The 17,556-nt window shown below is 37.3% G+C and overlaps 1 protein-coding gene across 1 annotated transcript in view; it reads right to left on the reverse strand.

Moving 5' to 3' along the window:
- LOC311304609 (vascular cell adhesion protein 1) overlaps positions 1 to 11,694 on the reverse strand; it is a 660,847-nt gene extending 649,153 nt beyond the window's left edge. The window contains exons 1-4 of the mRNA XM_084431734.1: positions 11,524 to 11,694; positions 10,799 to 11,065; positions 10,365 to 10,694; positions 9,917 to 10,150 (exon numbers count right to left, since the gene is read on the reverse strand). Of these exons, the coding sequence (XP_084287860.1) occupies positions 9,917 to 10,150; positions 10,365 to 10,694; positions 10,799 to 11,065; positions 11,524 to 11,587 (895 nt within the window). The 5' untranslated portion in view covers positions 11,588 to 11,694. The remainder of the gene's footprint in view (positions 1 to 9,916; positions 10,151 to 10,364; positions 10,695 to 10,798; positions 11,066 to 11,523) is intronic.
- Positions 11,695 to 17,556: the final 5,862 nt, after the last annotated feature.

Raw genomic sequence — 17,556 nt, forward strand, 5'->3', positions numbered from 1 at the left:
ATCAACGGGGGGGCAAATGCTATCATTGTTTTTTGGCAAGGTATACACCCCTAGTACTAGAAAAATCACGATAGCAGTGCAGGGGTGGTAGCGAAATCACTTTTTTCAGCTCATGAAGTTACTAACCCCCTAAAATAAATTCCGTTTTTGAAATCTGGTGTATATCTGGTTTAAGGCCTCATTATACTTCTGCGTCGGACATACGCCGGAGCCTATACGCCGTAGGCAACGTGTTGGTTTTAATTTATACTTCTGTGTCGTTGTCCGCGTTGACGCGTACCTAGGCAGCGTGTGAAACCCCGAGGGAGGGGTTCTGGCAGACCAATCACAGCGCTTGTGTCCGCGTAGAGTTGTGTTGTGTTGACGCGTTGTTACATTTTTGGAGAGGTGCACGTCAGGGTACGCCGTAGCTACGGCGGCAGTTCGACGCAGAAGCATAAAACAGGCTTTAGGCTCATGCTAGGGATATTGTCAATATTCTATAATATGGTGCTTGGTATCGTTGGAAAGGGGACCTTTTAGGCTTTCATTTAAGCCCAGTACTGAATCTGTCTGACAAACACAGAGTTCACAAGACTTCTTTAAACCAGAAATAACACACATTTTTTCACAATTTCCGCCTAAACTGTATGCTTTCTTTTATCCCTGTGGCATGAAAGAACACCATGGACACAAAACTCAACAACTTCAATACTCAAGGCACTCTGATGACTCAGAAAATGTATAATATACCCATACTATTTATTTGTGAGAGCCTTAAATTAGACTTCTGCAGCCAGCACAAGTCTTTAAATTAGAATAGAGCCAATAGAATGGACAAATAGAATACCCTATTAGTCCAGGGCCAAATGGCCTATTTATTCATGTACAGTTGTAATAAAAAGTAATTGTTTCAATAGTGTTGTCAGCATAACACTTGTAAGTGGTTTAACAAAATGTTTCTATCATGTATTTTGATATTCACCCACTTTCAGTTAGAATATCAGAAAGTAGCTCATGCACGGAATGTTGATGGATTTTGACAGTTTGCCCCGGTTTTTTAAAAAGTCAGTTTTGTGAAAAGATTGTTTGTTCAGTTGACTGGTTATAACTACACTACCAACTATGCCATCTTCAATCAACTTCCATTGAGTTCCAAGGGTATTAAATGTAAGTACAAAATACCTTTTCTCTTGTGCTTGTGAATTGGTGGGGAATAGTAGCAATGACTAATGTCAGCTTGGCGTTTTTAGCAGGCTAGCTATCTAGCAGGCTAGCTAGCTTGCAGGTTAAACTGGCTGTCATAGATTAATCATAGACTGGCATAGATTAATCTATGAAACAGTGTAACAGTAACTGCTACAGTGCAGTCAGGGCTCTCAAGTGTCACATGACAGTCACTCATTTCGGTCTTTTGTCACGCCCTTTTGCCACACATTGTATTTCTCATGCGGAAAAACTATTTATAATATATTTAATATGCCGCAGCGCCCAAAATGTCTCTGGCCGCGCCAGTCTCATTATGGAATCGGCAGGAATCAATCGCTGTAAAAATCTATTATTGTCTATCCATTATAAAAGTGCATCTATCCATTATAAAAGTGCATCTATCCATTATAAAAGAGCATCTGTCCATCATAAAAGTACATCTATCAATTATAAAAGTGCATCTATCCATTATAAAAGTGCATCTATCCATAATAAAAGTGCATCTATCCATTATAAAAGAGCATCTATCCATTATAAAAGTGCATCTATCCATTATAAAAGTGCATCTATCCATTATAAAAGTGCATCTATCCATTATAAAAGAGCATCTATCCATTATAAAAGTGCATCTATCCATTATAAAAGTCCATCTCTCCATCATAAAAGTCCATCTATCCATTATAAAAGTCCATCTCTCCATCATAAAAGTCCATCTATCAATTATAAAAGTGCATCTATCCATTATAAAAGAGCATCTATCCATTATAAAAGTGCATCTATCCATTATAAAAGTGCATCTATCCATTATAAAAGAGCATCTATCCATTATAAAAGTGCATCTATCCATTATAAAAGTCCATCTCTCCATCATAAAAGTCCATCTATCCATTATAAAAGTCCATCTCTCCATCATAAAAGTCCATATCTCCATCATAAAAGTCCATCTATCAATTATAAAAGTGCATCTATCCATTATAAAGGTCCATCTATCCATTATAAAGGTGCATCTATCCATAATAAAAGTGCATCTATCCATTATAAAAGTGCATCTATCCATTATAAAAGAGCATCTATCCATTATAAAAGTGCATCTATCCATTATAAAAGTCCATCTCTCCATCATAAAAGTCCATCTATCCATTATAAAAGTCCATCTCTCCATCATAAAAGTCCATCTATCCATTATAAAAGTCCATCTATCAATTATAAAAGTCCATATCTCCATCATAAAAGTCCATCTATCAATTATAAAAGTGCATCTATCCATTATAAAAGTGCATCTATCCATAATAAAAGTGCATCTGTCCATTATAAAAGAGCATCTATCCATTATAAAAGTGCATCTATCCATTATAAAAGTGCATCTATCCATTATAAAAGAGCATCTATCCATTATAAAAGTGCATCTATCCATTATAAAAGTCCATCTCTCCATCATAAAAGTCCATCTATCCATTATAAAAGTCCATCTCTCCATCATAAAAGTCCATATCTCCATCATAAAAGTCCATCTATCAATTATAAAAGTGCATCTATCCATTATAAAGGTCCATCTATCCATTATAAAGGTGCATCTATCCATAATAAAAGTGCATCTATCCATTATAAAAGTGCATCTATCCATTATAAAAGAGCATCTATCCATTATAAAAGTGCATCTATCCATTATAAAAGTCCATCTCTCCATCATAAAAGTCCATCTATCCATTATAAAAGTCCATCTCTCCATCATAAAAGTCCATCTATCCATTATAAAAGTCCATCTCTCCATCATAAAAGTCCATATCTCCATCATAAAAGTCCATCTATCCATTATAAAAGTGCATCTATCCATTATAAAAGTGCATCTATCCATAATAAAAGTGCATCTGTCCATTATAAAAGAGCATCTATCCATTATAAAAGTGCATCTATCCATTATAAAAGTGCATCTATCCATTATAAAAGTGCATCTATCCATTATAAAAGAGCATCTATCCATTATAAAAGTGCATCTATCCATTATAAAAGAGCATCTATCCATTATAAAAGTGCATCTATCCATTATAAAAGTCCATCTCTCCATCATAAAAGTCCATCTATCCATTATAAAAGTGCATCTATCCATTATAAAGGTCCATCTATCCATTATAAAAGTGCATCTATCCATTATAAAAGTCCATCTCTCCATCATAAAAGTGCATCTATCCATTATAAAAGTGCATCTATACATCATAAAAGTGCATCTATCCATAATAAAAGTGCATCTATCCATCATAAAAGTGCATCTATCCATCATAAAAGTGCATCTATCCATCATAAAAGTGCATCTATCCATTATAAAAGTGCATCTATACATCATAAAAGTGCATCTATCCATAATAAAAGTGCATCTATCCATCATAAAAGTGCATCTCTCCATCATAAAAGTGCATCTATCCATAATAAAAGTGCATCTATCCATCATAAAAGTGCATCTCTCCATCATAAAAGTCCATCTATCCATTATAAAAGTGCATCTCTCCATCATAAAAGTCCATCTATCCATTATAAAAGAGCATATATCCATTATAAAAGAGCATCTATCCATTATAAAAGTGCATCTCTTCATCATAAAAGTGCATGTCTTCATGTTAATTTTATGAAGTATACTTAAGTAAAGTATATTTTTTAAGTATACTTTATGTAGTAAGTATACTAATAACAATGTGTACTTGTAGTAAACTTGTGTACTATTTCAATACTGATTGGGACTAAATTGGCCCACTTTTAGTATTTTTTGTATTTGTAAGAGTAGTAAACTAAGTACACAACTAGGTTTCTCATTTGTAATGCATCTGTACTACAAGTTACTTACAAGTATACTAGTAGTTTACTATTTTAATACAAGTAGTAAATTTTTTGTTTATGAAAGTATACACTGAAGTGTACTCTCAGTAAACTACTAGTTTCGTAGTTTATACTGCAAGTATACTTGTAAGTTTTCTTTAAGTGAACATAACATTATACTTATAGTTTACTATTTATATATTATTTTTGCACTTGAAAAATAACTTTAACTATACTTTAATTTTAAAAATATTTTATTAGCTTCATGCATCCTTTTTAATCAACACTTGAATGTCAGTAAGTTTCATAAAGAAAGGCAACATTTTAAACAAAAAAGTATAATTAGAGTAAATTGTTATACACTACCAGTGGACTAGCCTACACAAAAATTCAGGGCCCGTATTCATAAAGAATCTTAATGCAAAGAGTAGCTCCTAGTGACAAAATTCTAAGAAAATTCTTAGAAATGTGGGCGTTTACTCTTAAAATTAAAGAAAAACTCCCAGTAAAGAAAAAAGTAATTCAGAAAGCATCTTAACCCTTAAAAGAGGTCTTAAGGTCAAAATTGTTAGGAGCACGGACGAGGACTTTTAAGAGGCTTAAGAGTTTCTTTAGCAGAGGAGAAAATGGCAGAAAGACGAAGAGGGTGAAAAAATGTGTTGCAGACAATGGATGACAGTGAGTTAATAAGACACTATAGATTAGATCGTGCAGGGATCATGTTTGTGACTGATCTTTTTAGAGACACGCTAATATCTCCGACACAGCGCAGAAATGCCATAGCGCCTGAAATGAAAGTAATCACTACATTACGATATTTGGCAACTGGGAAAATTCCATGTTTGATACATTAAAACCAACATTCAAACCACCGCTTAAATAGACATGCCAGCAATCAGTGTAACTGGAAAGAGTGGAACAATTTTTATCATTCTAAGCAATCAAATACCTTATAGGAAATCAACAGCATGGTAAATAAAAAAAGGATGTATATACACATATATAATGTGTGTGTGTGTGTGTGTGAGAGAACGATCAAATAGGAAAAATTACGCATGTAAGTTCAAAGTGGAGGCTTAGAATAGACCCTATACTTAAAATCACTTTTTTTTTTTCTTCTTGGACAACCAACCAATCACAGTCTTCAAAAGATTGTGTCATACATAGCAACGGGGTCAACCCCGCCTCCTCACTAAGATAAAAGTTTTTGTATTTTCCTTACTCAGATTTGCTCTCAGATCGGTCCCGAATCGCTCTTAAGCTAAGACTCCTACATAAAAGTTTTTAAGCTAAATTAAGAGTTTTCTGAGAGAATTCTTAGAATCTTTATGAATACGGGCCCAGATATGCAGAATTAGAAACATATCTGTTTTATATCAATATATAATATATACCCGTATTCATAAAGAATCTTAATGCAAAGAGTAGCTCCTAGTGACAAAATTCAAAGAAAATTCTTCGAAATGTGGGCGTTTACTCTTAAAATTAAAGAACAAATCCCAGTAAAGAAAAAAGTAATTCAGAAAGCATCTTAACCCTTAAAAGAGGTCTTAAGGTCAAAATTGTTAGGAGTACGGACGAGGACTTTTCAGAGGCTGAAGAGATTCTTTAGGAGAGGAGAACATGGCAGAAAGACGAAGAGGAAATGTGTTTCAGACAATGGGACTCAATGACAGTGAGTTAATAAGACACTATAGATGAGATCGTGCAGGGATCATGTTTGTGACTGATCTTATTAGAGACGCGCTAACATCTCCGACACGCAGAAATGCCATAGCGCCAGAAATGAAAGTAATCACTACATTACGATATTTGGCAACTGGGAAAATGCAATAATGCAGCAGTGTGTAATGTACAAAGTCGCATGTAATTTCTAAGTGAAGGCTAAGAATAGTAGCCTGACTACGTCAGACTTCCTACTTCCGCTCAATTTCATTTCGCTTCTGTAGTCAGTCTGAGATAGCAGCTTATCTTTCAGTTTTCCACCGGCCTTCAGACGGCCGGGCCAATCAACGAACAGAGGGCGGGCTGAGAGCCGTGACGTGGATGCTGATTGTACCGTGGATGCGTAGATTTACTTCACATAATCTGCAAAAGTCGTTCACAGCCATGTTCACTCCGGTATTTCGCTCGATGGTTTTGTTTTCGCATCATACATGTGTTTACAGTGGAAGTTAGATGCGGCTGAGCATGCGCATAACACACGCCATAACCAAACGTCATGTGATTGGCTTACGGGTAACCAATGATTTTAAACGTCAGACAAGCGCCCCCTAGTAAGAGAGAAAACACTTCTCTATTATGCCATTCCAGACTCTGTATACGAAGCAAAGTGAAGTAGCAGAGTCTGGTATAACCAGGCTATTAGAATAGACCCTATACTTAAAATCACTCTTTTTTTTTCCTTCTTGGACAACCAGCCAATCACAGTCTTCAAAAGATTGTGTCATACATAGCAACGGGGTCAGCCCCGCCTCCTCACTAAGATGAAAGTTTTTGTCTTTTCCTTGCTCAGAGTTGCTCTCAGATCGGCCCCGAATCGCTCTTAAGCTAAGACTCCTATGTAAAAGTTTTTAAGCTACATTAAGAGTTTTCTGAGAGGATTCTTAGAATCTTTATGAATACGGGCCCTGGACTTTTCTCTCAGTATAAATCAAGTACACTGAAGTGTAATTTTAATTATATTTCTGAGAAGTACATAAAATGTAGACTGAAAGTATACTTTCTTATTTTAAGTTTAAAAGAAGTATACTAAGTGTGAAAAACACCAAGCTTACATTAGCTACTGCTACTATTCTGCTACTATTCCCCACCATTTCACAAGCACAAGAGAAAAAGTATTTTGTACTTACATTTAATACCCCTGGAACTCAATGGAAGTTGATTGAAGATGGCATAGTTGGTAGTGTAGTTATAACCAGTCAACTGAACCAACAATCTTTTCACAAAACTGGCAAAACCTCGTCAAACTGTCAAAATCCATCAACATTCCGTGCATGAGCTACTTTCTGATATTCTAACTGAAAGTGGGTGAATATCAAAATACATGATGGAAACATTTTGTTAAACCACTTACAAGTGTTATGCTGACAACACTATTGAAACAATTACTTTTTATTACAACTGTACATGAATAAATAGGCCATTTGGCCCTGGACTAATAGGGTATTCTATTTGTCCATTCTATTGGCTCTATTCTAATTTGAAGACTTGTGCTGGCTGCAGAAGTCTAATTTAAGGCTCTCACAAATAAATAGTATGGGTATATTATACATTTTCTGAGTCATCAGAGTGCCTTGAGTATTGAAGTTGTTGAGTTTTGTGTCCATGGTGTTCTTTCATGCCACAGGGATAAAAGAAAGCATACAGTTTAGGCAGAAATTGTGAAAAAATGTGTGTTATTTCTGGTTTAAAGAAGTCTTGTGACCTCTGTGTTTGTCAGACAGATTCAGTACTGGGCTTAAATGAAAGCCTAAAAGGTCCCCTTTCCAACGATACCAAGCACCATATTATAGAATATTGACAATATCCCTAGCATGAGCCTAAACCAGATATACACCAGATTTCAAAAACGGAATTTATTTTAGGGGGTTAGTAACTTCATGAGCTGAAAAAAGTGATTTCGCTACCACCGCTGCACTGCTATCGTGATTTTTCTAGTACTAGGGGTGTATACCTTGCCAAAAAACAATGATAGCATTTGCCCCCCCAGATGATACCGATGGACCAAATTTGGGGCCCTGGCTCATGGACTACATGTGTAAATTCATAAGTCAACACCATTGCTGAGAATTTTCACCTTAAAACTGCAGCGGGCCAAACACAGTCTCAAAAACGTGAATGAACACTCAAGTCGTGCTCTCAAACATGGAGCATGAATGTACAAACCCCGACACAGTACCGAAACCAAACTAGACAGGAGTGCCGGGATCCGAACACCATGCTCCGCACATGAAACAAAGCACATGGACAAGAGAACACATGGCTCGAGCACACTCGAATCTGCACGCTCGCGCAAAGACAAGACGATACATGAGTTTCAGGGCTCTGTCACAAAACTAAACCAGACTCAAGTGACAGAACTTTCAATGAAAAACACCTTAAAATGTAGTTAAAAAAAACAAAACAAAAAAACACGTAACACAGCCATCCACTGTCACAAAGAGTTAAACAGACTCGTGGCGCATCACTATCTGGCTAGATGGCTTGCTGTGGTTAACATGTTCTTCTATAACACCTTGTGTGTATTCTCACTGACTTTGTGTGAAAACTACATATGTGTGAAACTGCGACCCTGCCCAAGCTCTAATTGCTGCTAATTCAGTTTTTCAAAGCACTTTTCTTGTGATATAAAAATAATATCAAACAAAACAACAAAATATCTTGTGCAGAGCTGAAATGGCTTTCACAATCTTTGTATTCCACTTATAGGAAGTGGCACTACTGAACTTGTGCTCAGCTCACATTCACAGAGTACAGAAGAAATTTAAGATGACCTGAGCAATGAATGATTAATGCTCAATACCTTTAGGCATTACAAGATGACAATCAAATATACTAGAATACTGCTGTTAGAATACAATAATGTCAAAAACATTACATTTTATCATTTACTTGATGTCATGTACATCAGTGGTTCTCAGTTGTTTTTTTCCTTTTCCAGATTTCCAGATCCAGATTTTACACTAGACATCAACACATATAAAAGTAACATATTGTTTTTTAATACAAATGACAGACTGGCAGGAAAACAGTTCTAAACTTCACAGTGAACAGTTAAAGAACCTGTGACATACATTTAAACCTAAAATCTTAATATTACTTAAAAAAAAGTTATTAAATGTTATGTGTCACATGTATTTTGACAGATATATTGTATCAAAAATGAAAACAAATAATGTATTAACATACAAAACATTGGGTTAAGGCAATAATATTTACCATATTTTTTTATGTGGTGAGATTTCAAAGTGCTAATATATTTTGTCCAATAATTTCAAAAACTAAATCTAAAAAAAAATCCAAGTAAACATTAAAGAAAATGTCCTTTTCAGTGACAGATGTTGAATTTCATGCTAACATTTAAAGGCAGGGATTTTATTTATGAATAAAATGGATGTGTATTAGCAGTTTCCCTGATCATGCATCAAGTCATTAAATGCAAGTCAAGTCAACAGCATTTTTAGTCCCATTTAAAAAAAAAAAAAAAAAAAAAAAATTCTGCAGCTATTTCTCTCTTATGTGACAATTATCGATGCAACCAGAAGCTGGGAGAAGATAAGAACATTCCAGAATGTGGGACGACTGCCTGTAAAAGAAGAGCTGTGTGAATGATGGTACAAACAGAAACACACACACAAACAATGTTTTCAAAGCTCAATCCCTGTCTACAGTTACAGAAGAGAGAAGAGCAGAGCTGGAGCTGCTGAAGAAACACCGACCCGACATCCAGGAAGAGTTTTTGTCATATATCAGCACAAAGGACTCAAGTAAGTCATCAGATATTTCACAAATGTGCCCTCAGATTCCTTCCTCATTTTCAATGAGAGCAAAATGACTGAGCTAAATACATAAAAAGAAATTCAATGCAAAATGTCTTAATGAACATTTATAAATCCTATTCAAATATAAGCAAAACATAATTACTGTACACTGTAAAAAGTGAACAGTTGGATCAACTTAAAATTACTTCAATTGGTAACACCTAAAGAAATTAAGTTTTCTTAACTTAAATTATCACGTTTTATCGTGAAAAAAAACGTGATAATTTAAGTTGAGAAAACTTAATTTCTTTAGGTGTTAGCAATTGAAGTAATTTTTTTAAGTTGATTCAACTGTTCACTTTTTACAGTGTACATTATACATTTTATTGAACAGACAGAGAATATGCAGTTCATTTTTCTTTTCATTTATAACCCACCTGTAGATTTGAGGATGAACACTTTGCTGTCACTTCCCTGAGAGTTTGTGGCGTTGCACTTGTAGGTTCCTGAGCTGAGCGTGGAGGACAGAAGCTCTGAGGAGCTGATCGTCTCTTTCAGATGTTCTGATTGCCATGAGTACGTAGGAGCCGGGTTTGCCTTCACTGTACAGTTTAGCGACCCCTCTTTGGTTTTACTGATGGTCTCTGTTGAACTGGAGTGTTTTGGTCTATCTGAGGAGGAAAGAGGAACATATTTTCACAACTGAAACATATTTATGTTAATTCATAATATGCAATATTTATCAAATGATCTCAGTTAATAAACAAAACTCTGCATATGATGAAATATGACAGTTGCACATCCTTCATGCTAGAAGACCCTTCAGAAAGTATAAACTACATTAAATTTAATCAAATTTACAAGCTTAGCAATAAGTAAACCTACAGTAAACTTCAACATTGAGTGTTTCTGATGTGTTTGTTGGAGGAGGTCGAGGTCCTTCTTCTCCCAATTCCAGCTTTGCTTCACACCAGTACTGAGCTCCATCATCAGCTCTGTCTGGACGGATCAGGAGTTTAGATGTTTTACTGACTGGAGTCTTGATAGAGTCAGTGAAGATGGTTTGATCCACCAGAGTCTGTCCTTTGTACCAGTTGACAGTGAGATTCTGAACAGGAGCCACATTGAGAACGTCACACTGGAGCTCATACTGGTTTCCCTCCATCATTGGTCCGTTGTGATTCACAGTGCTGATGGACACACTGTCTGGAGTCTCTGTGGAGGAAGATTTACACACTGATATCTGCAGTCATCAATGTACAAATATAAGACATTTCTGAGAATGAAAATATAACAATATCAATAACAGAGGAACTCACTGTAAATAGTCACTGGGAGAGTCACTGTACACTGTGGCTTATTATAGTTTATGAAGCAGGATGGCTCTATGTCCCATTCTCTCAGTTCTGACACTCTCCATGTGATTAGACTGTCTCTGGTCATGGACACTGCTCCCTCACTGGCTTCCCATCCCAACCCTCTATGCTCGACAGAAGTGCTGCAGTTAACTGAGACAGAACCGCCGTACCTCACAATAACTCTCTGTGGGTTGAGCTGAACAGGACATTCATCATCAGCATATGAACCTGTTAAACACATTGAGAAGGATGTGATTTAAAACTGGTGAAGATTCAGCACAGCATAGCATGACTAAAGTATTGAATTACAAGCAGAGACAGAAATAACTTTCTAAGAGTCATTAAGACCTGCAAACTGAACACTGGTCCATGATAGGCCTCTAGAGTTTTGTATTTTATAGAGTTGGGACCATGACATCTTAATAGCTAATGAAAAATGTAATGGGGTTCTGTAAAAGCCCATCTATTGTCATATGCAACAAAAAAGCTTTAGTAATACAGTAGCGAGGCAATATTTGGCAGGGTTAGTCCAAACTCAAACATGTTAACTGAACAGAAATGAATTTACCACTCCCAACTCTGTTAATTTAGCCCACAATAAAGTAAAAGCTAAACTTTAAAACATATTTAGTCTCATTCCAGATGCATCGGAATAATAAAAGAAAGAATTAAGTCAACATACAAACCTGTGAAACTCAAAAGCTGTAAAACTGCCAAGAGATAAAAAAGTCCAAAGAAATGTTGAAGCATATTGAAAAACAATTGATCAGAAAAAAACTGTAAATAAGACCCAACTTTATCACTGTAACTCAGAGTGCAAGTCTGTGACTGAATAGCTGTAGCTCGAGCAATGCAACAGTGAAACAAAAAAATAACTAACCCCACCCATAAACTATTTTGAGAGGAAATTTCACTGGGTTGACCTCAGGAACATTATGTATTAATGAATGACTGCAAAACATACTCAGAAACAAAATGAAATGTAGAAATAACCTGAATCCTTGCAATGATAGTATTACCCTAACCAGACAACCAGAAAATACGTAGATGAGACTGACGTTGGATGTTGGAGTTATTTTGGGTAATAATTTGATGCTCTCACAGAAATTTAACATCATAAAAAAAAAAAAATAAAAAAAAAATCTAAAGTTTCTCTGAAAAACATTTTCCAACGGGTCCTTGGCCTAGAAAAAAAGCTTCTGTTTTATTGCACACAGCGCCCACCTGTGGTAATTGCAGGATAGAACAGATAAAACCCAGAAACATCTGACTAATATCAACTGTTAAGTTTATTCTACTTGCATTTATAAGTACATTTATAAGAACTCTCCCACCATCTATTTTTAAAATGAATTATGAGGATTAGCCACCCTGAGTCACCTGTTCATAAATGTAAAATTGACCCAATTGTTTGGCCAATCACATGCACTGCTAATGGCCTGTTTTCTTTAAGGGGTTACACTTTTATCATTCAGTGATCCTTATAGGAGTCCTTATAAACCTCTCTGTGTTTATTTAGCGTTTTTTGACTGACTGAAGCTTACAAATAAAATGCATGTTCAGCTAACGATTTTTTGTTTTCAATATGACTGGGAAGGTTCGTTTCCGGTTATATTAAAAAAATTAAACCGTTTTCCGCTCCGTGTGTGCGCCGCGCGCGATATTTTTCCCCCCAAGATGGTAGGGGAAGACTCATGAATATTCATTAGGGAAGTCATGATTGATGACCTACCCCTAACCCCACCCCTAAACCTACCCGTCACTGGCTGGGCGCAAGAAATGCGGCCGCCATCTTAAACCGGTCATACTCCTATTTGCGTTGCATAGCAGCAGTAGACGCCAGAGCACTGTGCAACATATTCCTGCTCAAATCGGCGGACCATCGCTCTGGGATTACTTTTCACAAGTTAGATTTAACATTTAACATTACCGTACTATTGATTGTATTTTGTGAATAAAATATGCAATGTGTCCTGTATCATAGCTACATGTATGACGTTTGCAGCAAAAAAACCCGCGTGAAAATCGGTTCGGTATTTAGTGAGATATGATTAATTAAATGTGCTGACACCTGGCAAACAGATTACACTGAGCGGAGCGGTTGACCGGTTTAAGATGGCGGCCCCACGGCTCGTCCGTGCCAATAGGCAGTAGCGGTCGATAGGGCGTCTACCTATATGATGTCTATGGTCACTGGGGGTCTGATGACCTACCCCTAACCCCGCCCCTAAACCTACCCGTCACTGGGGTTAAGACCAATCAGGGATGGCTTCCCTAATGAATATTTATGAGTCTTCCCATCCTGGGAAAAAAATATCGCGCGCCGCGCTCTGTGTTCCGTGTGAATGTATGTTGGCGCGCTGTGCTCTCTGCTCCGTGCGCTGCACGTTCTGCTCTGCCGTTAACGGCCCAAACGCTCGAATCATATAGGCTACCGATCACGCACTGGAAAAGCAAAGTCCGCTCAAATTGCTCTGTAGCAGACTGTTTCAATAGCCCTGCTGAGCTGGTATAGTCATGCTGGGCAACAATGGTAAAATGACCTGCTCTGATCACATGCTCTGGTAATAATAGCTTTGTAGGACTATTTTATTTTGATAATTAGTTATATTAAAAAAAAAAAATCTGTTAAATTGATTATGGTGATTGATTATTGAAAAAGAATAATATATTGATATTGATGTTTAATATAATTTTAATATAGGGCTATTTTCTGTTCCTTTTTTTCCCTGTGTTGTTTCATTTAATTAGGTGATTCTAAGTTTAAATATTGATGATTACAAGCTTGGGGGAAATGCAATTAATTACAGCAAATTGTGCAATTAATTCGTTTTTTTTTTTTTTAATCGATTCCCAGCCCTATAAAAAAAATCAAACCTAAAAATAACTATTATAATGGTCTTTAGGTTCCCTTTAATTATCTTTCACTCTCAGAAAACAAGGTACAAAAGCTGTCACGGTTCCCTTTCAAAAGGTACTCCTTTCAAGAGTGCATGTTAGTAGGCTACCTAAACGTTACATATTAAAACCTTTTTAAAAGGTACTGTCCCAGTGACAACTTTAATACCATTTTTACCACAAGTCAGCTTTTTGTAACAAAAAACAATACACATCTGCACGCTTGACTGAAGAACTGTGGAGCCAGAATGACAAAACAATTTGAATCTGAATTGTGCAAATTTTAATTATATATTCTGGACATTTGATATTTAACTATGTGTTTTTTCCCCTCTCACAAACGCAATTTTGACTAATATGTGCAGAATGTTATAAGTTACAGTTTAACTGATAGTAATCGGTCAAAATTCTTACTGTCGGTTAACGGCTAAGCAGTTAATTATGGTCGTCCCCAACAAATACATCTAACCTACACAACAGCCATTTAATTTCTCACAAACACAATCTTGGGGCGTCATTTGTAGGGGCGTGGTTTGTACTACTGTGGGATGCAGTCGGACACACTTGACTAAAAGGGTCTGTCTGCACCCAAAACAAACCATGGACCAATAAGGTACGCCTCCCGGGAAGAAACAAGGATATCATTGACTGAAACAATCTTTTCAAGTACATTGATTTATTTAGTATTTTGTATATGTTTGTAAGGCTAACTTGTTTTGCTTTCGAATATTAAGAAGTTGTCATAGCCCCAATCATCACTCAATCACCAGAGTACTGACTCGCTGCACCTGCACTCCCTCATCAACACACCCTTTATATGCCCCGTTCACCTTCCATTCCTTGTTTGGTCTCGTATACACTGTATACACTGCTTTATGTCAGACTCCTTACCTATCTTACTCACCTGAGATCGTCTCGTCCTGTATCCAGTCTCCTGTTCGTCATCCTGATCCAGATCGCCTGTCTTCGTGTTCACTCGTCACCTGCACAGAGAATCCACTTCAGTCGTCGCCAGCTAAGTCACCATCATCATTCTACAAGTCACCATCATCTGGTTCCCGTTGTTCCACCACCACTCTGCTTTTAATAAACAGACACTGTGTGAACCTAAACCTGTCTGTCTCCTCCTGTGTTTGTGACAGAAGACCAGACCATCATGCAGAGTCCTGTTGGAACCAGCTCCTGTTGGAGCAGGGTGCGTCCACCGGATCAGTTTGCCGAACCTGTGCAGGCGGTTCAGCAATCTCTCCCCTCTGCACCACCCGCTCCGTCGCCACCTGCCTCTGCCAGTCCAATGGCCCGACCAGCTACATACAACGGTGAGGCGGAGGATTGAACCGGGTTCCTTCTACAATGTTCACTGTATTTTGAAATGCAACCACAGCTTTTCTCCACCGAACGGGTGCGTATTGCCTTCATGATTTCCCTGCTATCTGGATTGGGCCCAATCCATCTGGCACGCCAACGGCCCAGTCACGACTTCATTGGCATCCTTCATCAGTCACTTCGAGGAAGTCTTCGGTCAAACCGCATCAGAATTATCCATCCATGATCAGCTGTTCAACCTCTGCCAAGGTAATACTTCTATAAATGCTTATGCTCTGCAGTTCCGCACGTTGACGGCATCTAGCGGCTGGAATGAGACGGCCAGTGTCTGAACCCAGAAATGCGCCACTAGATGGTCATTTATGACCAGGGTTGGGGAGTAACGGAATACATGTAACGGCGTTATGTAATCAGGATACAAAAATCCAGTAACTGTAATCCGTTACAGTTACGTCAAAAAACGTAGTAATCAGATTATAGTTACATTTTGAAAAAAGGGGGAATACTTTCAGGATTACAATGGTTTCATTTAAAACGAAATAAATAAGTATTTTGGCATAATAACACTATATTAAGACGAGCGCGCTACTTACAGTAGTTCCTGGTTCTGTTGCCAGTAATGACTCACGCTGGTGCATGTGCAAATAACAGCTGTCTACAATCTCCTCAGACGCAGATTGAATCACTGCTGCTAGTAGAAACGATGCTGCCTGCAGGTAAAATCGCTTTTAATTCATGGAAATTCCGCTGCTATTTTGTAGAAATTAGGAGAGTAGCTTTTTTAGTACCCAAAATGTCCTTTCTTAATCTTTTCTCGCGTAACGGGATGTTCGCTGTCTAGGTAACGTAGGGGAACTCCCACTGCCAACGCCTCAAGTTCAGTCAGGCAAATTAAGAAAGATCACGGCTTTAGTCAACATGTAGGCCTATTTTAAAATAAACTAATGTAGATTGTGTAAAAATTTTGTGCTTTTTATTTTTTTGTAAAAAATTTGTTAAAAATAAAACAAAATAATCTGTAATACCATACATTAGCCACTAGATGTCTGTATAGCCCTTTACATAAATATATTATATTCAGGCCTGTGTTAATGTGTTAAAGGTGCAGTGTGTGATTTTTAGCGGCATCTAGTGGTGAGATTTGCGAATTGCAATCAGCCAATAATTCGCGGCCTTTCCTTGAAATTTCAAACTCGAATGAGAGGCTACGGTGGCCGACGTAGGAAGCCGCGTCTTTTTCTGCTGCTTCTCATTCAAGTTAGTGATGAAACGCGCTCTGTAGCGCTGTCTGTTCGCTGTCGGCTACGGTAGAAACATGACGTCACGATATGGCGACCTTCATAGAAGGGGTGGCCGCGGTTATGTACATATAAATGACTCATTCTAAGGTAATAAAAACATAACGGTTCATTAAGTAAGGTCTTTATACACCACTGAAAACATAGTTATGGATCTTATATTGCATTTCTGTCAATAGATCCTCAGAAATATCACACATTGCACCTTTAAGGCCAAATTCTTAATATGTTTTTATTTTATTTATTTTTTTAATAATATTTCTTGCTTGACTTTATTTATATACGTGACCTTGAAGTAATCCAAAAGTAATCAGTTACATTACTTTCATATTATAGTACTTGGATTACGTTACTGAATACTTTTTTTATGAAGTAATTTGTAACTGTAACGGAATAAATTTTTAAAGTAAGCCTCCCAAGCCTGTTTATGACGACAACTACCTTGTAACCAATCAGGTCAACGAGTGGATCTTTGAGCTGGTGTGAGTGAGTGGAGGCGGGGTTAATTTGAATATTCATAGAACCACGTATACTAAATGAGGCAAGGGTGTAGAGTTACATTCAAGCTATTTCAAGGCATGACTAATTTTTTTCAAGGAAACATTTTTAAATATAACATTTTGTTGATCAAAAGTGAGTTTTAAGGGATAAAATGATTGATTACAGGGGGAGTTTAAGACAATATACAAGAGAGCACCTGGTACATAGAAACAAATATGACAAGCCATGTGCTCACACCAAAAAATGACATGAACATGTTGCTAATGAGAAGACTCACAAGCCGCATGTTCACACAAATCATAACATGAAAGCATGCAGTTGATGAAAACACAAACCGCGTGCTACGTAGAACACGACAACACAAGAACGCCCGGCAAATGAAAACATAAACCAGGCACTCTACAAAAACACGCAAGACAAGAGTGAATGAACACTCAAGTCGTGCTCTCAAACATGGAGCATGAATGTACAAACCCCGACACAGAACCAAAACCAATCTAGACAGGAGTGCCGGGATCCGAACACCATGCTCCGCACATGAAACCAAGCACATGGACAAGAGAACGCATGGCTCGAGCACACTCGAATCTGCACGCTCGTGCAAAGACAAGACGATACATGAGTTTCAGGGCTCTGTCACAAAACTAAACCAGACTCAAGTGACAGAACTTTCAATGAAAAACACCTTAAAATGTA

This window comes from Rutilus rutilus (genome assembly GCF_951802725.1).
Source record: "Rutilus rutilus genome assembly, chromosome: 1".
In the NCBI taxonomy this organism is placed as follows: Eukaryota; Metazoa; Chordata; class Actinopteri; order Cypriniformes; family Leuciscidae; genus Rutilus; species Rutilus rutilus.